Here is a 24,587-nt window from a genome sequence, read left to right on the forward strand (position 1 = left end):
AAAGAAGCAGCTACACAAGAGATCAGTCTGCCATACATTAATGACGGCATGTAAGCTAAAAGCCAGAAATATACATTCAAAAGAACAGACGTGTAATAGGTGTGAGTAATAGCTTTCTCTCATAATGACTACTCTGTCCACATTATCATTGAATGTAAATGGTCATACATGTATAGACAAAATCAGAGAGTACTGAATTATATTTAGAAGTCTCGGGTACACGCATCAATGTTGCAGGAGACACCTTTGGATAGAAATGATCATGTGAATTTGACAAAGAAAGAATTTCAGGATGAACATTCAGCAGAATATCAGGGACAAAGGAAAAGAGAAGCAATATTACTGATTACTTGAGGGGTTATCCAGCAGTGATATAAAATTAAGAAAAAAGACAATAATGGTAGATTGGTACTAGTAAGAGATTATTGGCAGAGGAGGAGGAATGTGCTGGGATGTAATCATATTCCACCTAAACCTTTTGATATAAATATTAGGTTTTCAGCAGGGACTATTAGTTATGAGTGGGGACTGTAACCTAATTTGCAAAAGTGATGATGTATTGGGGGACCTAGAAGGGACATATAAAAAAGAGAGAAAAATATGAAGAAATACATGACAATGTTTGGCATGGAAGATGTGCATTCAGTTCTAGAAACTCAGAGTTTATGTATTCTTACCCAAAGTATATTAACTGGGCTAGAATGGATATAAATCATATCTCATAGGAGCATGTATATTTAATTGAAAGATCTAACATGCACCCAATAACTATGTCAGATTGTGTACTAATAAAATCTAAAATAAAGATGCATTGGTGCTTTTCTAATTATGTCAAAGAGAAAGGGATTTAAGAAAGGGGTAGTGGAAATGCTTCAAGAATTATCAGGAATGACAGACATTTCTTCAGAACAGATGGTCAGGGAGTGAGATAAAATAAAAATGGAATTTAAAAACATCACAGAAAGAATAAGAATAAGAATAAGAGAGAAAGAGATATGGGGAAAAGGTAATAGGAATTATTTACATGAGTTGACAAAGTTAACGTTTTGCAGAATAAGTGGAATCTCAAGAAAAAGACCAGAAGTGCACAGTGCTAGAGAGAAAATAAGTTATTATTTGGATTTTTGCTTGAGTTTAGAAAAGAACTATATGATAATTGCAAAAGAAAACAAAAATGATCACGACTAAACCTATAACAAGAAAAATAACCAGAAAGCTTTTAAAGGAATTAGAAATATTTATTTAAGTTTATTTAAATGTGTATAAAGCACAGGAATGTGGTGACCAAGAAAATGCATAAATGGAAATATTTATGGAAGACTTAAGCCAGAGTTAGAGAAATGTATGGCTCAGCAATTAATAGCTAAGATAGGTAGAGATGGGATAAAAATGGTGATATACAATCAATCACTGGAGAAGTCTCCAGGAACAGACAGTATTCCTGTGAATGTCTGAAAGTTGGGAGGGAATAAAGTGATCTGGAAGGTTTTGGTTAACAATATTTGAAAGGGGGGTTTGGGAGAACATCAACATTTTGGAAGAAAGCTATGGTGTCTTGTATCACCCAAAATAATGTAATAACCCTTCAAATGTAGTTTTGCATACAACCATTTCAATTTTAAAGATTGATTACAGACCCATTTCAACATTAAACATTGATCATAACATGTTTATGTATATTCTAGTTAAGAGAATGACAAGGGTGTTGCCAAAAATGACAGATATTGATCAATGTGGTTTTGTAGAGGAGAAACAAACATCTGACCACATTACTAGAACAATGATGATCCAGAGGGAAGCAGAACATAAGAAAACACTGTTATTGTTGGGGGATGGGTGGATGTAGAGAAACATTTGATAGAGTCAGCTGAGATTTTATGAGTATGGTAATGCATTCCCTGATAAAACTATTAGGTTAATTGGAAGAATAACCACAAAAGGCTTCATTACGTGAAGCAGGCAAGATCAGGAGAAACCTGAGACCAAGTATAAAAAAACACAACAATTTTATTGAACTTTAGTTAAACACTTTCTTCTCCTAACTCAGCACTTCATCAGTTCTGGTAAATGTATGGTTATTGGTTTTCTTTGGATGGATACACTGTCTGTTTTTGTGAAGTTAACTGAAAGGATACATGAAAGGTCAGAGACAAGAATTAAGGTGGGGGGTCCTCTCCAACTAGCTGTGCTTGAACAGAGGAACCAGGCAGGGCTGTCCTCTTTCCATTTTTTTTATTTTCTTTACATTTAGAGCCACTGGCAATAACTGACTCACAAATTCAAGGATGCAACCAGTATAGCATTGAAAAGCACTGTAAGGAGGAAAAACACCGGTCAGCCCAGAAATAATCACAAGCGTTTATTGAATAGGTAAAAAAGCATTAAACGCCAAACTAAAATACAGCGTTTTTCGTCTGCACTTCAGACTTCTTCAGACATCAGTTATACAATTTAACAATTAACTAATGACTTATATATACACCCAATTCTATTCAAAAGGTCCAATGAAAACCGAAAATTCATGAGTAATTCATCAGTGACATGTCTTTTGGAGCAATATACATTTAAAACCATATTTTATACAGGAACTGACTTGTTTTAATGTACAATCAATATAAATATTATTAATAAATGTATTGAATATCTTAAAATAATGAAAGTTAAAAATGTTATATATATTTGATCTACAAATAACTAAACCTATGTATACAATTCTAATAACACACTCCCCTGTAGTGGTTGGTATAAAAACAATACTTTATAATGTAAAACCAATGCAAAAAAACCTATTAATAAGAATGGTTATATATTGCAATCCCAAAAAAATAAATAAATAACATATCAATATGTTTCTTAAAAATATTAAATAGCCTTCACAAACCTATATGTTAATGAACAATCACAGCTAACAGAAATACATACACCATCCTTTATAATCTGGCAGCTCTCATTTTAACAACCGGAACAAGGGAAATGTAATCACTGAGACCTGGGTATCTATTGGCTTCTAAAACCCATTCCCTGTATTCAATCCTGGTTTCCCATGGTCCCCCCCCCCCCCTCATCTACTTCAACTTCTTCTATAACAAAAAACTTGTATTTAGCTAAAGGACAAAGGGTGGTGTGTCTGTACAAAGCATTAGTCATTTTTTTATTTTTTATGTCATTTAAGTGTTCGTATACCCTTCTTCTCATTTTTCTCTCCGTCTTCCCTATATAAAAACTAGGGCAGATTTCGCACATTGCGATATATACCACCCCAAAAGAATCACAAGTGTTGAAGGTCTTGCTAACTAATTTTTTACACCTGGATTCCAGATATATCTGTGAGGCATTTAGCATTGCAGGACATTGAGAGCACATATGGCAAGAAAAAGTTCCAGGCATCTTGTTTACTTTTTTCTTTGACCTGTTATTCATTGATAAACAATCTTTCAAATTTCTTCCTCTCCTAAAAATAATCTTCGGTGGTTCATTCCCTTTACAGCTTAGATCAGTAATTTGAGCAAATTTATCCCACTCATTATAGAAAATATTCTGAATTTTTTTTGCATCACCACTATAATCTAAAATGAAAGCATTATTACATTTAATACTGTCATTCTCATGTTCTAGCTTTGTGATATCAGTAAGGTCTACTGTATTGAAACTTTTGGGGTCTTTACCTAAAATAGGTTGAAATCTCTCACCCCTTCCTCTAACCACCTCTTCATATATAGTGGAACAAAAATCTGGAGGGTACCCTCTTTTGATGAGCATCTGGGTCAAGAACTTACATTCTTCAATAAAATCAGAATCCTCAGATGTCATCCTGGAGATCCTAACAAATTGGCCCTTCACTATACTCCTTTTTTGATGAAAGGGGTGTGCGCTACTGAAATGTAAGTAACTATTGGAAAAGGTTTTTTTCCTAAATACCCTAGACTTAAAACAATCTTTTCCTTTAGTCAACTTGTTCAAATCTTTTGAGGATATAAAATAAATGAATATAAAACAAAGGCTATGGTGGGAGACTATATATCCACAAATAATTGTTTCAGTAATATCTATATTTATTTGGACTTGATAAAATGAAGTATTTAGGAGTATGGATTAAGAAGGATTCTATTACATCAGCTAAGGATAAGTGGGAAGAGATTAAACAAAAGATAATACAAAAACGAGAAGGTGGATGCTCTAAATTATGGATATAAAAAGAGTAAGATAAAAGCAGTTACATTTTTCTAATACCTCAACCGGAGGAGATGTTGCAGATCATTTTAATAAAGGGTTGATGGAACTTATTTGAGAGGGGAAGAGTGCAAGAGTTAAGCGGTAGAAGTTGATTATTTCCATAGAACAAAGTGGTTTAAGATTACCTCATTTGAACAGCATCTTTAGAGTAATGCAGTCAAGACTCATATGTAACACAAGCAGAAGGTTATAAATCAAAGTGGAAAGGGATGATAATATGGAGAACAGGGTTCGAGAAGTAAGGAGAGCATAGTACTTTGGAAGCAGGTCCTTTAGGAGAATAACCACAACCATAAAGAATATGATATTCATAAAACAGCAGAATCTATTTTTAATAGAAGAAATATTTTAAAATCCAAGCCAACACAAGAATTGAGAAAAGAGATTTCAGTAGCAAAGATGCTTGCAAGAAGGGGTATGGAAAAAAAGTAAGACTAGAGTGGAATTTACTAGAGAAAATTTGCAAAAGAATTAAGGTATTGGGAGTAAGTAACTGCAGAGGGAAAGGTAATAGAGTAGAATGAGGCCAAGCAGAAGTTTGGACTGCAGGCTAGAGGCTGCCTTCCCTACCAGGGAGTGATAACAGAGTATAGGCGAACAGAAACTTATAGGGGAGTGCTAAGTGAAAGACCAGCTCTGGTTTACTCTTTAGTTAAGTCTAGAACAAAAGTTGCTATTAAAAAGGGGTAATTAACAATGCATATAAAATACTGCATGATAACGATAAGTATCAATTAGAGGGATGTCAGAAAAGATCTGGAAAAGAGAATGGAAAGGCAACATGCTAAGAAAAATAGGACGTATGTATGGCTCAAAGTATGCACAGGTATGAAACAAAGTCTAGAAGGTTTAGGATTTTTACTTGGAAGTGCTTGCATAGGTATTGTTATGCCCTAAACAGACAGAAATAGAAGTTATGTTCTTACCATAACGTTCCATGTTAGTTGTCTTCTTCTTGCCTTCTTCTTGCTGGATGGGTTCGGAGCCGACCTCGGCTCCGACTCGGCCACTCTAAAAGCTCGAGAGTTGGTTCCACCGGCTCGAGGCTCCCCTTATATCCCACAATGCTAGGCGTGAGTTACCTCAGATCTCGTTTGTAAGCTAGGCCCAGCTTATAACAGTAGCAGAATAACTAGAAACAAAGTCCACCTCTATAAACAAGGGTGAAGAGAAGGGTGACCTACATCCTGATCTAGGAAATATGCACAGCAGAGCATATACCTAAAGTAAAGAGGTGGTAGAAAGAGAGGTCACAATCAAACTCCTCTAGGTCTGTCCAGGCCAGGGGGAAGGAGGGTGGGACGCAAGAAGAAGGCGAGAAGAAGACAACTAACATGGAACGTTATGGTAAGAACATAACTTCTATATGTTAAGTTGTCTATCTCGCCTTCATTCTTGCTGGATGGGACAGCGTCCTAGCACCTTGTCCTGGGTGGCCTAACGGAACAGACTCTTGAGAACAGTGGAACCAAAGTTAGCTCTATGCCTAGAAGCTAAATCCAACTTATAATGAGAAATGAAAGTGTGAGGAGTAGCCCAAGTAGCCGCTGCACAAATGGTGTCAATAGGCAGTCTGTCTTGGAAGGCTATAGAAGTAGCCAAAGCTCTGGTAGAATGGGCTTTAGGTTTGTTAGGCAGCTTTTGGTGTCTAATTTCATAAACAAGGGAAATCAGAGATGTTAGCCATCTAGATAATGATACCTTTGAAACTGAAAGTCCCTTTCTGCCTTCTGCATAAGAGACAAACAGCTGGTCAGATTTTCTGAATTGTTTGGTTCTATCCAAACAGTACCTTAACTGACGATGAACATCTAGCCAATGCAATTTTTGTTCAGACCTGTTAGAATATTCTGGAAAATACACAGGAGGTCAATGCTTTGATTTAGGTTAGGCCGAGGCTATCTTAGGTAAAAAGACGGGTTGGTTCGTAAAGATACCCTGTCCTTATGGAACAACAGATAAGGAGGTCGACAGCTGAGTGCATGAAGTTCTGAAACTCTTCTAGCTGAAGTAATAGCTACCAGAAAGAGTGTCTTCCATGATAGCAATTTTAAAGAACAGGAGGCTGCAGGTTCGAAAGGGGAAAGAATCAAAGAACTAAGAACTAAATTTAGGTCCCAAGGAGGAGGAGGATTTCTTATAGGAGGTCTGAGTAGAAAAACTCCTTCAAAAAGGCTTTGCAAAGCTTGTGGGACATGATGGCAGACTCTGAAATGCCCACATGAAAGTTAGAAATAGCTGCCAATTGAACTTTAAGAATAGAAGGAGATGAACCTGCATGGAAGAGTTCAGCTAGAAAATCAAGGACCATTTGGATGGAAGCAGTGAAAGGATCTATGTCCCTTCCTTGAGCCCAATAGGCTAATCGTTTCCACTTACTCAAATAAATCTTTCGAGTGGAAGATTTATGGGAAGCTATCAAAATATCTCGGACAGAGTGAGATATTTGAGGAAGCCTGGCTAAGGTTGGAATTGGAGGAACCAAGCAGTGAGGTTCAGAGAGGGAGGAGCGATGAAACTGACCCGACTGATGGATCAAAAGATCTGGAACTAGGTCCAGATGCCAAGGTCGCTCAACAGAAAATGATGTAGAAAGGGGAACCAAACCTGTCGAGGCCAGTAAGGAGCAATGAGGATCAACGAGGCCTTCTGAGCGATAGCTTTCTGTATCACTTGAGAGATTAGTGGGAAGGGAGGAAATGCATACAGAAGTCCCGGGCCAAACTTGGACTAGAGCGTCTCTGCTGGGCTGGCCTGGTAAAGGAATAGGGTGAAATAATCTCTGCACTTGCTGTTTTGGGGAGTAGCAAATGGTCGCAGCAAGGCTGACCCCACTTGAGAAAAATTTCTCTCACAACAGAGTCTTTCAGAGACCACTCGTGAGGCATGAGGATAGCTCTGCTCAACTTGTCCACGATTTGATTGGACTTCCTGGGGATGTGCGTTGCTATCAGAAACCGCTGAGAAGAAATCGCCCATTGCCACAGTCTGAGTGCTTCTCGACACAGGGGGTAGGACCTGGTTCCGCCTTGTTTGTTGATATACCACACTACAGACATATTGTCCGTCTGGATTGCTATCGTTCCCAAGGGAAGAGAGTCTTGAAGGGCTTGCAACGCTAAAAGCACTGCTCTCATCTCTAGAACATTTATGTGCAAGTGGCATTCGTCTGGTTGCCATATGCCCTGGACAGTTCTGCCCTGATAATGCCCCCCCCCCACCCGATCAGGGAGGCTTCCGTTGTCAGAGTAGCAACCTGAGGGGAAGGGACAAAGGGTCTTCCCAATAAGAGCTGAGGGGAAGACATCCACCACAGAAGATGATTCCTGCATGTCTGCGTAATCATAATGGTGTGGGACATCGGAAGTTGCTGGTATGACCATTGCGTGAAGAGCATCCATTGAAGGATTCTCATGTGGAATCTGGCTAATGGAAGCAGAGGTATGGCAGCCGCCATAATCCCCAACACTTTCAGAACTAACCTGGCTTTGATTCTGTTGCTGCTGAAGAGGAGCGAGACCAGTTTGTGTATGTCTGTTATTCTCTGATCTGTTAGTCTCGCAGACATGTTGACTGTGTCTAGATTTGCGCCTATGAAGGTAATAGTATGACAAGGCGACAAAACAGACTTTTCGCAATTTATTGAAATGCCTAAATTTTGACAAATGCGAAGGTGTAGTCCCTGGCCATTAGAAGAAGATGCTTGGTGGGAACTGTGAGGAGCCAGTGGTAGAAGTCTAGAAACACCTAGAATCCTGGGCGGCTCAGGTGAGAAGGTACCACTGCCATGCATTTGGTAAACACCCGGGGGGGCAGTGGTGAGACCAAAGGGCAGGGCCCTGAATTGAAAATGACTAGTTCCCAGCCTGAAGCGGAGGAATCTTCTGGAGCGTCTGTTCATTTTTATGTGATAGTACGCATCCTGAAGGTCTATAGAGCACATCCAGTTTCCCTTTCCCAAAAGGGGAAGGATGGACTGCAGCGTGACCATCCGAAATCTTGTTTTCTTGACTGACTTGTTCAAGATACTGAGATCCAAAATTTGTCTCCAGTCCCTTGTTTTCTTTGGAACTAAAAAGAACCTGGAGTAGATTTCGGATCCTTGCTGGTCTGCTGGAACTGGCTGAATTGCTCTTTTTGCAAGCAGCTTTGAAATTTCCAAAGCTGCAAGATCCCTTTGAGCGGGTGGAACATCTGGAAGGGATTTTTTTGATTGGTTTGGAATGCGAACGAAGGGAATGGAATAGCCTTTGGAAATGATGGACTGTACCCATTTGTCTTGAGTCAGGGATAGCCAGGCTTCTGGGTACAGTGACAATCTTCCCCCGACTGCCTCCGAAGGTGGGCAGTCGGGCAACACCTCAGGGATGCTGAAAGGGCTTATCAGAGAAGGCTTCTCGATTGCCCTGGTTCTGCGGACCCCCCCTGCCTCTAGGGCGACGTCTACCATTGTTGTTCCCCCCTCTGCCTCTGGCGGGGAACAGACTCTGTGCATCAGGCGAAGTCCCTTGAGATTGCTTGCGGAACCACATTTTCCCACTTTTCTGGCCTTTGGGGCAAGGCCTAGGAGTAGAAAAATGGACTCAGACGGCAGAAAGAGTCTTGCCATCCGTCTCGCACCTAGTCAAGGTTTCTTTCACTTGAGGACCAAAAAGAGATGATCCATCAAACGGGGAATTAGTGAAAGACGTTTTAAAGGGGTCCGCAAAGTTGCATAGCCGCATCCAGGCATACCTGCGTAAGGCTACACCTGTCCCTGCGGCCCTGCTCGCTCCATCAGCCGCATACGAAAGGAGGCGCATGGAGGAGTTAGCTATGGAGTTCAGGGTAGCCAGCTGAGTGTTCATCTTGTCCTGAAAACCCGCAGCTGTAGGATCCTTCAACATGTCACTCGCTTCTTTGATCAAGTCTCTTTGAAGACGAGTAAAATGGCATAGGTAGTTCAGCGAACGCATTGCAAAGGTCGCTGATGAGAACATCCGCTTCCCGTACCTGTCCATAGACCTAGATTCCTTGTTAGGTGGATGGACAGGCACTGAAGGATCAGCTAGTTCCTTCTTAGTGGCAGCAGCAACCACCATAGCATCCACAGAAACTCCCTTGGTCAAAAATTGTTTATCCGCTGGTGCCGTGATAAATTTTGAGGGTCTCCTGGGAGTGGGGTCCACTGAGTCAGGAGCCGTCCATGCCTTTTTTGCTACCACCTGCATGAGGGGGTCAAAGGGGAGACACCCAGGAGGTGGAAGGGCGAGAGCCAAACGCCTCAAGGTACACAGATTCATCCTCCGAAGGGTTGAGGGCTGGCCAATTTCCCCTCTGCTTGAGGATTTCTAGAATGTCTGCAAATGAGACATCTTCAGAAGGGGAACGGGGAACCCTCGAATCCTCTAAATCTGTGTCAGAGGTGACGGACTCAGGTGAGTCTATGTGTTTCCTCTTACACTTTCTCTTCGAGGGGCTCTTCTGCCAATTCAGGAGAGGCCTCGGAAGAGGATGAGATCCCACAGGGGATTCCTGAGGAGCTGGCTCTCTGCGGTCTGGGATGAGGGAGTGAGTCGACTTGACCTGAGGCACCGAAGAGGGAGGCGGACGGAGCCGACTGTGGAGTTGAACCAGGTTCCAACACACTCCGCATGACCTCGAGCACCCCTGTCAGGCAGAGCCAGAGGTCCCGCTCGAAAGCTAAAACCTCCCTCGGCACCGACAGTGATGGCTCGAGGCCGATGTCGGAGCCGAACTCACCAGCGCCGAAGCTCCGAGAGGGAGGCGGGTCGGACAAGGGTCCGATGCCACTCACCCCTCGGAGCCGACGAGGAAGTCCGGCGCCGAGATTCTTCTAAGGAAGAAATCGGAGCCGGCGATGGAGCCGAAGACATTTGTATCGGCTCTGGCGCTACCACAGTCTCGGTTCAGCGCCCGGCTCTGAGCTCAACGGAGTCGGAGGAGGAACATAATGAGGGACAGGGTCAGGCATCGACTGAGGAGTCGGGCTCTGAAGCATTTGGGCCAGTGCCTCGGACTTAAGAAGTCGACTCACTACCCTCTGAAGGTCATGGTCCGAAAGCCTCGATGACCTAGAGGAGTGAGATCTATGGCTCCGTTCAGACAGCAAGGGAGATGCTGGAGCCGAATGAACGGAGCCAAGGGACGGTGACCTGGACCTCTTTCTAGATGTCAGTTCCGAAGGTCTAGTCGGAACCGACACAGGAATTTCCAATACCTCGGCTCCAGCCGGAGCCGAGGAACCCACAGAAACTGCAGTCTGAGACTCATCGGCTCCAGCCGGAACCGATGTAGACGGAGGTTTGAAGCTTAGGCCTCGGCTCAGAAGCTGGAGCCGAGGACCTAGAAGCCTTGGAGGGTTTTCCCGAAGGAACAGTAAGGGAACCCTCAGGCTTAAGTAAACCTCTCAAAATAAGTTTGTTTTCTTTCCTGCAGGACTCTGGGGCTGAAGCCATGGCATACAGCGCAAGAGTCCTGCAGGTAAAGGTCCCAGGCAGTAGACACAAGAAGTGTGACCGTCTGTCAGAGACATTTTCTGACAGCACGAGTCACACTTCTTGAAGCCTGAGACCTTTGAGTCTTTAGACATTATTGAAGAAAGTGTAACCACACACACACAGTCAAACACACTGATTACACCTATACAAGTTTAACTCAAAAATAAAACTCACTATCAAAGTTTTAAATTCCTGAGAAAATCACACACACACCACTAGGGGATGGAAAGGCCCGAGGGAAGAACTTATAAGTTCTTTGTGGAAAAGGGGATAATAGAAGAGAAAAAGGGACAAAATCCACTAAACTAAGGGAAATAACTGTTAAGAATTAAACTAAAGGGGTTTAAGTAGACTAAAAATTACTCTACAATAACTCACCAAGAAGCCGGTAGAAACCAAACACCTCGATCGCTGTAGCGGCAAACGAGATCTGGGGTAACTCACGCCTAGCATTGTGGGATATAAGGGGAGCCTCGAGCTGGTGGAACCAACTCTCGAGCTTTTAGAGTGGCCGAGTCGGAGCCGAGGTCGGCTCCGAACCCATCCAGCAAGAATGAAGGCGAGATAGACAACTTAACATTTTTTCTTTAGGTAGACAGCATATGTTGTATTTGTGACAGGATGGAGAGGCAATTGGAAACATGTTGTTTTAGGAATGTAAATAGCTTAATGTTGGGGAGCAAATGGTTGTAAATAAGGAAATAATTTTTTGAGCTGGGAATATAGGATCTGAATTGGTAATTAGGTCTTATTAAGTTTAATACCAATGGCTGCCAAAAAACGTAATGACTAGAAAACAGAAATAAAATCTATACCAACTGTAACTGAAATGCTGAATATTGTAAAGGAAATAAAAAAGAAAGTAGAAGTGGGATATTTATAAAAGGGAAAGAGCAAATTACATACATATAAATGGAATGTGTCATAATACATAGAATAATGTTCAAGAGGAGAAGTGAGGTTTAAAGGAATGCAGGAATTGAGTTATTCATGTAATGCTGGCAATAACAATAGTTGTTATAAAGAAAATATATATGTATAATGCATGAAAATAATTAAAAATGTTAATATGGTTTACTTTCTGTTCTGTTAATGTATGTGTACCTATGTTCAAAACGTGATCATTTAATAACGATGGGCGTTCACTCTCAAACAGCTGCAAGCCCCATTAGACACCTATGATACAATCTACAAGCCTTTTCAATAACCATGATCTCTTGTTAAATCCAGTCAACTGTACAAACATGGATTTCAAACTCCAAACAGTCAAATCCTTTTCACCTTTGAAAATCTCATTCAAGTGCAAATCTCTACACCTTGCTTTATCTTCCAACACAGCCAACTTCTGTTCCCTGTAAGTTATTTTGGACCTCCGCCATCTTTTCCTGGAATGGTATCTTGGGATCATATTGCTGTTTGAGGAATCCCCAGATGACTCAAGCTGCTTAGCATATCATTTGAAATGTCCAGATCCAGCCTTCATATCCTGCTTGACTGCTTCTAGAGTACATTTGATATTTGCTTACATAATCTCATTAGCATTTTCCAGTTTCCTCTTCATTGAGGTGAGGTTCAACACACACAAGGTGCTCCCCCAATACATCTGCTTTTCAAAAAAAAAAAATCTGCAGTTCACTTTCCCCACATCTGAAGTTTATTTTTAAGTGGCAAATTACTGCAACACTAATGCCAAAACTGCATTAAAAACATACTTTAAGCACTAAAGACAGAGGCAAAAATAGTGTGCAGCAAAGAGTCTGGCTGTCCTGGGAGCAAGCTATTAGGGGCCCTAATCAGAAGCATTATGCATTCATTTAAGAAAAGCCACATACCACTTTCAGCTTCTTAAGCAAATGAATGAAAGAATGCCAGTATTCTGCTTGCACACCACCATCTGTCAGAAGCATTTTTGGGGTCCTCATCTTTGGAAGAAGACCTTTTCTGTTGTTCGTTTTGTTTTTGGTCTCAGCTTTGGAAGACTGCTTTATTTTTCTGTTTTGTTCTCAGATGATTCAGGCTGAGAGGGTGTCAGTCTGCAGACTGCCCAGGGTACCAGATAACATAGCTATAGTTATGAGTTAGGACAGAACTATCAGATCTATTTGACAGAACACCTGAAAAGAGTGCTGAGCATCACGAAGCACCGGGAAAAATATCACGTCTTTCAGTCTTAATGGCTCTAAGTGAACTGAAAATCCTTAGCACTGAGTAACGTTTCAATAAATGCCATTCATATAACATGAATGTCAAAACATTCACTTAAAAAAAAAAAAGGGAAAAAGCAGACAAAAATTCCTGACTTCTGGTCATCATCATTATTGACTTTGTACATTTTCTCCATGTCTCTAAGGTTTTGTTTCCTCTCACCTTCCAGAAAATGCTGACTGACTGACTACACTAAATGGTTAAGTATATACCCTTACTTCTATTGCCTAGGTTTTGGCTGAAATGGGTCTATAGACTAGCCCCCTGTAACCAGCTAACAAACTGGCATTGGCATCTACCCCTTTTTCCCCTTTTGTACACTGATTGGGGTGTCACATCAACAGAGATAATCACCTAGAGCCAATATTCACATCACTGGATGGATAGGCCTGCAATGATCTGTAACACGACACAGAGCCTCCACTCCCTGTATGAAATGGGCTGTACTCCCTGTACTGCCTACATACTATAACTCCAAGACTGCTGCATTTTGAGGAAAGGGCAAAGTTCAAACATGCAGCAGGCATGCATACCATGCAACTGTGCCATCTCACAATCAACTTTCATTTAAAAACTAAGTTACATAATAACTCACTGAATGATTTTTGTAACTCTTCCTTCTTACCTTGTGTCAGTAACTCCACATTATGAATATACAGGTATGTCCCACATTACTAGCACAGTGATATTCCTATTCATTATATGATGAGCTGTATTTGCTTGGATTGGAATGTCTAAAGCAATATTTTTTACAAGTATTACCAAAAGATTATTCTATTAAACTATGAGATGCAATACTATGTACAACTTGGCTAAGTGTTTACGCAGCTATCTCTGTGGCATAAAGATTTTTGCCCTGAATATTCACCAGACAATTTGGGTTTCATTAGCAGCCTGGGTGCTTTAATAATAGGTTGAAAAGGAATTAAAATGACAGGTCAATACAGGCTCATCCATTCTGGGTGGCTGTGGGAGGTGATGCCAGAGTACCATTACAACAGAAGGAGCACCTGTACAGATCCAAGACTGCAGCCTTTGCACTCAACACATTACAGCGGTATCCTGCTAAGGAAGGCATGCACTTTAGCAAGGGATGTGGATGTGTTGATGCATATATTTACAACAGCCCCAAGCAGAGGGTACTGCACTGTAGTTTTTGCCAGGAGAGGGAGCATTAGGAATATATTTAGAAAAATCTCCTATTCCCTAGTATATAATAGCCATGATCCCTGGTTCTTGCATCCCTCTCCAAGTTTTCTAGGATGCCAGGGGTTAGAGGACCAAACAGACCAAAAGGAAAAGAGGCTACTAGACAGACTGGGGTTGAGGGGAGAAAATGATGAAAAAAAAACAGCAGCTAAAAATATAAAAAAAAAACAATGAATGTATGTCTTAAGTTGATACTTTTTTCTTTTTAAGCCTCTGAAGAATGAATGAGTGTTCTTTAATACATGTTTCATCTGACATGCAGACATCAAGCTTGATGGAATTAAATCCAATTCTTTAACATTCCACAACATATTTTAGTAGCTTTTCTACAGGGCGATGCATCACTTCATAATATCCTAAACTGTTGTACCTTGTATGTCATTATGTACAGCTAGCAATAAATCTAACTGCAGAGGTAATGACCAGAGAGCTCTTCAAGACTGCTGAAATGGTCACTTTTGTTCTATTGCTGAGCTGTCTAGCATATCTTAACTTTAAGAAAATATCTGCATGTCCTTCCTGTTTTCATGTGGGTTTCCTCTGGGTACTCCAGTTTCCTCCCACATTCCACAGACATGTAGTAGTTGGACTAGACACACTAGGTTGTCCATAAGTGTGTGTGTGCATGCGAGTGTGTGGTACAGACGAACAATAGTGGTAGGGTTAGCCACTCGATGGAGTGAACCTTGGCGCTAGATGATTGTCACTGTTGACATGCCATGGGAAAAAAAGAGGTTGTGGATGGATGGATAAGCAAGCACTGGGCACAGTTTCCTCTTCTGTCAAATCGTTCAAAAGAGAACCAAAAGCATAGTTGTTTAAAAAAGCATTTGGGAACACTCAACGTCATTTTAGTAACTGATAACACAAAATAGTTTGTTGGATTGCTGAGATCTTAAGACTGCAAAATGTTTTGAACGATTTAAAATATTTTTAGATAAACTTGAACTGAATAGATCTTTTAGCAGCGTGGAAGGAATGGGTAGGGATGTGACCAAATAATTCAAGTATTAACCTGTATGTACCATCTAAATGTTATACATACAATACAACAAATCACTGTTTTTAGAAGAAAACTGTACTTAAAACAACTGCTACAGTAAAGACTGAAGACAGTAGACAGCCCCCAAACACAGAGACACTTGTACATGGAGAGACACTTGTACATGGAGAGACACATACACTGCTAGCCATAATGGCCTCATAGTATGAACATTTTGCATAACAACTTCAGTAACAATTGGACAAAGACAAATAACTAGCACTGATGTATTCCAAGAGTGATTTGCAAGTTTTATTAGAAGAAAAAAGAAGGAATGTAAAATTAAACAAATAAAGCCATGAAAAAAAAAGGTTCATGAATTTGCCCTGAATAGTGGGAGTAAAACAGAAAAAACATTAAAGCTATTTAAATGTGCCCATTTTGCAACACTTAGGTAAACAGTCTTTATAGCTGGAAATGAAACAATATGTCATTGGTTTTAATATAGGATCTTTAATATGTTGTTGTTTATCTTTCAGCTTTTCCCAGTTAGGGGTCACCACAGCAGAACTCCGGTCCGCTAATGATTGGCAGTAGATTTTCACGAACGCCGAGTTGCCAGCTCGAAGTTCAACCTTCAACAAAGGCACGCCTATTTACGCATGTCTTTCGAATGCCCACCCAACCGCGGGGAGGACATGCAGACTCCACACACTCCCTGCACTCCAGGCAAGAATCAAACTGGAGAACCTCCTGCTGTGAAACAACAACGCTACCGCTGCACCACCGTGGATATATAGGATCCTTAATATACACATACAAAATTACATATTGTAGAAGAATTACTCAAACTACCTTTTCATTTTCTTAGTAACATTGTGTTGATAGATGTACTTAAATACAGAAACATGTGTGCATGCGTGTGACACACACACAGTGAAATACTTACCCGTCGATTGGTGAATGTGGATAGGCATTCCCTAACCAACACAGTTTTAAGAAGTGTTGTGTCCACAGTACCAAGTACAGGCTTTCTTCCATCAAAAACACTAAACAAAACAAAAGCACTATGTTAATGAGTATATTGCCTTATTGGTTCTACTTAATTGCATTAAATCTATACAATTTCACTTTGCTTATGTCACCTTGGGTATAACCAGAAATTATTTTCAGATCACAGATAGCTGGCTTTAAATTTTATAATGTATTTGAAATCTGCAAAGAAAAAACACTGAATACTGATTGTATATTCAGATTTACAATAAACAGTTCTGTGTTTTTGCAAAGGCAGTAGCAGCAATAAATTATTGCTGCAAATCATTTGAGTAAATATAACACAACAGGATGCACTAAACCCTGGTCTAACTCTGCAGTGTTTAGAAATCTTATATATCGGTCTTATGTTGCTTTGCTGATACTACTGTAGCTACAACAAAAACACTAAAATTAAGTTTAGGAAGTGATTAAATATTTAGTAGCACTATATTGCACACTGGGATGTGCGAGGTTTGTTGTGTGCCAATTAGGCATCTTTAAAATTTAGATTTTGTTTTATATCTGACCGTGCACAATACACCCCAATCTGTTTGTAGTTTCTTAACTGCATATTCCTAAAGTTCCCACTAAAGGAAGTTAGCTACTTTTTTCTTTTGAAATCCTTTACTGAAGTTCAAAAAGTTAGTACAGTATGATCGGCAAAAGAGAGCCCCCTGTCAAAACTAGTCTTCTGCAAACAATCCATGACTTTTACTTTATATCTGAAATTATAAGCACATATTTTAATTTCTTTAGTACTGGGTTATAATTTATGTCTCTACAGGTTTCTAACAGCCACCCTAAAAAGAAAATGAGCCTCCTTCATGTACCTCAGCCTAATGTGACTCGACAATAGTGGACAAGAAAGAGCACCATTTAGTAACCTCTCTAAATATCACAGAAAGGTATCTAAAATGTGCCATCGGATTACTGATGTCTCAGTAGGTGAGGATTAAAAAATACGTAACAGTTTTCATGGAAACCACTGGGGAGCCACCTACATGAGAGATGCATGCATGCATCTTTTTACCAAACACAAGCTTATTTAAGCAAACCACGTCTTTCAATTTTTTTCACAATTACCCTCTGAGAAGATATAGTAACAAAACATCATTAATTAAGTGCCAGATCCTATACGTGTATTTTCATAAAGAAAACCATTAAAGATTTCTTTATTTTTTTTTTACTTTCCCTCACAATTAATGCATCAGGAAAGCTTTCCATAACTGATGACACCATCTGCATCTGTTGCATTTTTCAGTCAGAATTACAAAATTTTATATATAAAAATATGAATTATAAATACTGTATATTTATACTATTCCCTATTGCTTACACAAAAGATGTTATTCCATCCTCTATTTTTTCTGAAATCACCTAGCTTAAGGACAAGAATCTCTTTTATTGTTATCAGCTTTTGGAAGAGGATAAATTAAATTCTTTAGACTATCTAACAATAAAATATAACAAATAAACATTTATGGTTACAGCTCCAAACATATAGACAATTCATGACAGATAAAATCAATTATATTCCACTAAGCTCAAGAATCCCATTACCCAAACTAATACACTTTTTAACCATGCTCACTCATAAAGATACATTAATCAAGTGTAAGCTTTCAAAAATTTATGAAATAATCAACAAAGAAAGAAAAAAAATCTGATAATTACTGGAATTACTTTACCTTAACTAATAACAACCCACCCTCTGATAAGAAAATAATACTGGAATCATCCAGACAGACTACATCCTCACTAAGGTAGAGGTTATACTCATGGATATTTTTCAACAGAGTCTTTTATACACCCCATAAACTAGAACTGTTCAGTAGAGAAAATACATTGTGATGGAAATGTAAACTGGAGACCAAAGCAGCTGGTCACATGTTTTATGCCTGTATAGCCCTGAAACAATATTAATAATTTTCTTCAAGCCCTTTTCTCTGATAAATTTGTTTTATCCAAATCTTTGATTTTGTTTAACACTCTGATTCCTAAATGTATCAAAAAAATTAAGTATCCTTTATTATGGTCTATTTTGACAGTAGCTAGAAAAATCATAACCAGAAATTAGAAATCTGAATCTCCTCCTTCATTTACAGATTTCAAGAATGTTCTTGCTGAACTATGTCAATTAGAATTGATGACTATTAAATCCAGAACTATTAGAACATCTTATTCTTATAATCTGTGGCTGAATTTAAAAACTTTACTAGAAAACAACTTACACAATTTTAAGGGTTTTGTTAATTAGTTTTCTTCTAGTAACTTCTTAATTTGTTTAATTATACACTTTTGTAAATACTTTATTTTTATTGCTCTTACTTACATGATTGGGTTTTTTTCTTTTTTTATTTAAAACACAATTTCTTCAATGTATTTCTGTGTTTGAATTATGTATTGTTAAAATTTAATAAAAATGTATTTAAAAAAAGAATTACTGACTGCATGATTGGTATGAATCATACATCACTTGTTAAAATTTTCATATGTATATCAGTTTAAAGTAAACAAAATATTTTTTTGACTGACAAATTATTACTAAGGGTATAGATTTTTAATGTACAACTTTACCATTGTGGCAAAATTCTCTTTACAATTCCAAAGTGAAGTACAAGAACACAGACATCAAAGGGCCCATCTGTTATTATTATTATTCCCTGGTTACAGCCTTAAAATGCCCTTTACTACTGCTGAATTCATCATGACTAACATATTAACCACAATCCATGCCATTCTTATAAGGGCCTGCTATAATTTAGGATCACAGGAGGTGACTAGGCTATTGGCCCTGAGAACCTTACAAGCCTAGCCAAGAATTTAGCCCATGTTCTGGCAAGTCAGCACCTGATGCCCCTGTCCAGCAGGGACACAGGTGGAATCCCAGGGGTGTATTTTCTGTTTTCCATCCAGTTATCCAGGTTGTGCTTAAATAAGGTTAATGAGGTATTCTGCTTGATGTAGAGAGGGAGGGAGTCTATTCCACAGAAGGGGGAGTCTCTGGGACACAAATCTGTACTGCCAACAAGTTCTATTGATGTCACAGTAACTAACTGTCTGCAGTAACTAATTCAAAGTTGTATGATGCAACTCACTGGATGATGCAATCTGGGTAACTCAAATTTGATCTACTGCTTACAGCTGGGCTGTCATCACTGGTGAGTTTCTTTCTGTACCCTGTTTTTTTTCATATTTGCTGCACATTAAAGTCGGAGCAAACATGGATCATCACTCTGTCCTCAGAAGCCACTGTTACCCAACATCATCATGGTAACATCTGTTTCTGCAGTTACTTAACTCAGTCCAAAACCAGCCATAATTACTAAATTTCAGAAATAAAGGAAAAATGCTAATACTCATTCATTCTGTGACTGTGCAGATGTCCTTGCACAGCTTCCCCTCCTTCCAAACTCAACCATTTATCTTAAACCCCTGAATATCTTCACAGATCTATAATCTACAACAAATCCAGGCCATCGGTACAACTTCTCCTTCACTCTCTTAATAAAGAGATGTCTTCTGACTTCAAAAGTCTTTGTTCTTTTTGTTTGCACTCATACTGCCTTCTACAATCCCACTTTTCACAATCCCATTATGTTAGATAATTATCCTGTACAATCACTGTTAATATATCAAAAGTACAAATCATGGTCCCTTTCTCTCCTTACTATCATCTTAGCTTGAAAGAAAGCATTTTCTAACCATTCTTCATCAGCATCATCTGGCAGCTCTCTTTTCTTTTGCATGAAATTGCCTATATTCTGTTTTGCAGTTTTACATTTTTACCATTCTGGGTTTCTAGTGCTGGACATAACACTCCATGTACATTCTTGCCATTGGTTTGCACACTTCAGTCCACCCTGACCCAAACTTCCTGCTAGCCTGTCCCATCACTTTCCTGCAGTGCTCCAAGTGACTGAGATCAGGTATGACAATGAGACTTAAGACAATTTCCCATTCCAGTTCTTGCAAATAAGCCCACACTGATATATTGCCAGACATGCCAAAGTTTGTACAAGGTTTACAAGGACTTATGGAAATCCTACAAGATTTTCTTGGTGAAAAGGTGAAAGGTCACATTTCTGTGTTGGAAGGGCAGTCTTGGAAGTCTACATCTGTGAGGGGGGACTCAATGGGAACAGGTACAAGCTTGGACAGCTTGACCTCCTTCAGTCAGGCAGATTGCAGCTACCCCTCACAGCCTGGAGCCTTGAGAGAAATATGGCCCTATGTACACTTTACTACTTAGTAGATGACAGGCTGGGAGATCAAGGCCTGGGACCCACTAATGATTATTTGGCTTTGCAGACCACTTTAGTTATTTGTGTTGTATTCATTTTTGGATGAGTCAAGTTTTATTATTTCCAAGGGTTGCGTCTTAACTTCATGCTTTCTCTGCATCAAGATACTTCTTATCTTCATGAGATGATGATTGTTGTATTGGCCTGATCTGTTTTCTTCCAAGTCCTGCCCTTTGTGCATATCTGGTTATTATAATTTACATCGTTGATTAGTTTTATCCTACTGTGTTTAACTGGCATGCAATATTAACTGTCCAAAAAATGCATGGCTGCAGCCATTTCATTCCAATGCAAGACTGTCTGTGGTTATTGGGTAATTATGTTGTTGTTTATTTCCACACAATGGTAATGTTCTCCTCTTAAAATTGCAGGCAGATGGTATTACAATAAAAGTCAGTCCAAATGGCCAGCAGCTGAATGAAAAAACAGATGGTGAAAAAGAAACTGGTGTAAAGATTGTGGACTGAAGCAAGCAATTGTAGAGGGAAAACTGTGAAATCCTACAACAATCCTATAATCTTTAAAATGTTTTAAAGTTAAGAAGGTGAAACCAGAGATATAAGTTTCATAGGTTCATAGGTTCATACTAGGCTATCTGCCCTAGGGCATTTATAAGCCTAGCCAGATGTTGGCTTTCTACCCACACATTTTTTTTTTTTTTTTTGCTATGCCCTTTTAGTTAGGTTAGTATGCTGTGCTCTCTAACAGAGGACACAGAAGTGAATACCTACCTAACCTCTGATCTCCCCATCCACTCATCAAGATCAAAGAGAGAGAGAGAGAATGAGGGACTCTGCCTACTGGGGGGATTTTTTTCCAGAGTGAAGGGAGTCTAGCCTCTGGTTTATGTCCCATGTCCTATTTATTTATTATTATTTGTTGGTTCAAGCCCCGAGCGGCCGTCGCGGCCGATTGGATTTGGATTTTTTGAGGTGCATTAATTCCATTAATTCCAGGTTGGGCATCCTATCCAGGGATCAGAGCGTCGCAGGCAGGAACATATGCCACTGAGTAGAGCTGGAGTTTGAGTTTCTTTAGCATATGGCATCTGTTTGAGCTTGGGATCCTTGATGGGCTTCTTTGGGGTCTTTCCAGTTGCTTTGCTGTCTGGGTTGGTACATCCCAAAAGGGGCATCCCAAACAATATTGGGCCTGATGAGGGATGAGGATGAGGGATGGATGGAGATGAGATCTAGATGTGAATGAAGAGATGATTGAATGGGTTATTAGGTGGGCTATGTAAAATTAACCACTTTGGGAAGTGGTTTGGTTGTACTTGGGTGTCAAGAGAGAGATTTATATCAACTTGGGTCCCCAGGTCCCTTACTTCTTCTGTGTAAAATGGCACTTTGTTGTAAACTGGGATTTTGTTGCCACTTTTTTTTACTTTTGGCATTTGGCTGCATTTTGGCATGTTGGCTCTTTCTATGAGGCCCTTTTCTTTTTCTGTTCTTTTGTTTGGAGTGCTTGGGGTGGGCCAGTTTGCAGTGCACCCAGTATTGCAGTCAGCAGTCGTCCTTCCGTGGGTGGCCTCCCTCCCCTCCTGATACTCTGTACTGATAAATAAGGTCCCAGGACTGAGGGGACATGGCCTTGTGAGTTTCTGGTACTGAGTTCTGGTCTGGCATCACTGGCATGTGGTTTCTTATGTGGGTTCTTTTGTCCTTTGAGCCAGTTTTGCAATCCATCTAGTACATAGGGGTTTATATTCTAGTGGTATCTGTGGGGGATATTGTGTCGGCTTTTAATAAGGCAAGAGAGCGGGGTGTGGGTAGTGGTGACTTCCACCCACTTGGTGGCCCAATGGCCTTGGTGAAAAGAAATCTTTAAGGTTTAGGGAGGTGAGGTCTGGGAGAAGCCTTAAGGATCAACTGTGGAGGATCCCGTAGGTAGGATATCTTTGTAGGTAGGTCCTATCCATTCCATGATGATCCTTTCCCATTCCTTGCAGACCAAGCTAGTCAGGCTTATGGGGGATCCGTTGATCCGCCCGAGGAGGCACCACCTTGAGGAAGAGGGACCACTGTTGCTGCACGCCACTCTTTGGGCACATCCACTGTTGCTAGTGTAAGTTTTATTGTAGTTTTTTTTTTGGGTTTTTTAGCTCTTGCTGAGTTCATTTCCGGGCCATCATAAGGACACATTCTGTGGTCCCATTTGCTTTGCTTTTGCTTTGCTGAGGCGGCTCATGACAGATGAGAAGATGTCAGGGGCAGCATGATATTTGGGGGGGATAGGGAGGGGGGAGGTGGGAGGGGAGTTTAGTGTGTGTCAGTCCTGTTGGGTGTGTTGTCTGTGGTTCGGTGTATTTTTGTCATTTTTTGTCATTTATCTGATATCTCTTACCATTATCACCCAGGTTCTAACCAAAATAAAGAAAGGAAGCTGGCCTTGCACAGTTTATGCAATTTTTCAAAGTTTTGAGGCCTTAAATTTATGTGTTTTTGTGTTTTTTGCTATTTTGCTTGATCATGATTTCCTTTTTTTGTTTATTTTTTATTTTGCTTTATCTTTTAGTAGCTTCCTCCTTCTATTGTATAGGTTGTTTATGGGTTTGGAGTTGGGGTTGCCTTTGGGGGGCTTGGTTGATGGTTTTTTGGGGTTTCATTTGGGATCGATTTTGATGGAATCTCCATGAAAGTATAGGTTTTTTCGATGTTTCGGGAGATTTTCAAATGACCAGGTCACTTTTGTTTTGTGTTGGGGAATTTGCTTTGAGGACCTCAGTTTTTGGAGAGTAAAATTTGCTTTTTTTCTGGATTTTTTTTCTGGGTTTGGGGGGGGGGGGTGGGAGAATAGTGAGGATACTACACTTCTGGTCTAGACACTTCTGGGATACACATAGTGAGTGAGACTAGAGTATGTGGTGATGATCAGGTCCAGTAGGTTTGAGTCTTGTGTCTGTGGCAACAAGTTGTTGTGGGAGTGGTAAGTTTACAAATTGTTGCAATTCTTGGGCTAAGGGTACTGCAGCCAGAGTAATGCTCCCGTGTCTATGTTTGGGTAGTTGAAGTCACCCATAATGGTGGTGTGAAGTCCTTCTTTCATTTGGGTTTCCTGGGTTTGGGAGGAGTGGGGGTTCCTGGGTTTGAGGAGTGGTCTAGCAGTTTAGTGTATGTGTTGCATGGATAGTTAAACTGGAAGGCAGTTTTACCCACCTGATGCTTTATGTGGCTTTCTTCTCAAATCCCATGGGTATGTTTTGATTGATGAATGAGGTCTCTTTGGCGCCACCATTGAGTTCCCCCTGAGTAGTGCTGGGTGGTCTCGTATTGCCTGTAGTGCTGGGTGTGTTACTGCAGCCCTGAACCAGGTTTCTGTTACTGCACAGATATCGATGTTCTCCATGCGTTAGGAAAGTCCATGCAGTACAAGGAGGAGTATCCAGAAGGAGTGAAGAAATATCCAGAAGAAAGGGAGGAGTATCCAGAAGAACCTTTCCAACAAAATAGGTCACATGCTAAAGAAATTACCGCCACTGCAAGTCTGTTCATCTAACCATGGTATGATGATTCAAAACTAAAGTAGAACTCACAACCCTGCTAAATTTTATATAGTGACCAGCAGCAGAGAATGCAGTTTAACTGGGACACATGTATTAACTTGCCTATAATTCCACAAAGAAAAACAATGTGTATGGGTATAAATTTGTCTGAGCAGGTATCATGACAGAAAACACATTTAAAATACAATCAGGACAGCACAAGCAACTACTTTAAAATTACTTCTCAGGTCAGAGAAAGTAAAGCTTCATTGTCAGTTTCGTTAGGTTTACAGATCTTGATAATGCAGTCATTTGAATATTCAGCAACAGACACCTGAAGCAGCAGAAAATATAAGTAAAATACAGGTGCAAAATAATATAAAAAATCAGTTGCAATATGACTGCCCATTTGTGGGGGCCCCTCAGATGTGTTACCTTTGTCATGCTTCAGGAGGTGAAGTTCAAGTGCTGGACAGAAGCATTAGCTCAGCCTCAGAATAAACACCAAGCACTCAAAGGTGCACCACATTGTCTTACATCTCTGAGAAGTAGGTGGTTCTCCCCATCCAAGCTCTTCTCCCCTTTGTAGTAAATTAAAATCCTTTTCTCCAGCTTTTATACAATATCAGGAATGA

The 24,587-nt window shown here is 40.0% G+C and overlaps 1 protein-coding gene across 1 annotated transcript in view; it reads right to left on the reverse strand.

Moving 5' to 3' along the window:
• The window catches only part of LOC122816597 (cytochrome P450 3A30-like), a 451,471-nt gene that overhangs the window by 304,951 nt on the left and 121,933 nt on the right, over positions 1-24,587 (reverse strand). Inside the window, exon 4 of the mRNA XM_044089497.1 lies at positions 16,079-16,178. Within this exon, the coding sequence (XP_043945432.1) occupies positions 16,079-16,178 (100 nt within the window). The remainder of the gene's footprint in view (positions 1-16,078; positions 16,179-24,587) is intronic.

Source organism: Protopterus annectens, chromosome 12.part0, assembly GCF_019279795.1.
Source record: "Protopterus annectens isolate FY-2018-M chromosome 12.part0, PAN1.0, whole genome shotgun sequence".
NCBI classification, from domain to species: domain Eukaryota; kingdom Metazoa; phylum Chordata; order Ceratodontiformes; family Protopteridae; genus Protopterus; species Protopterus annectens.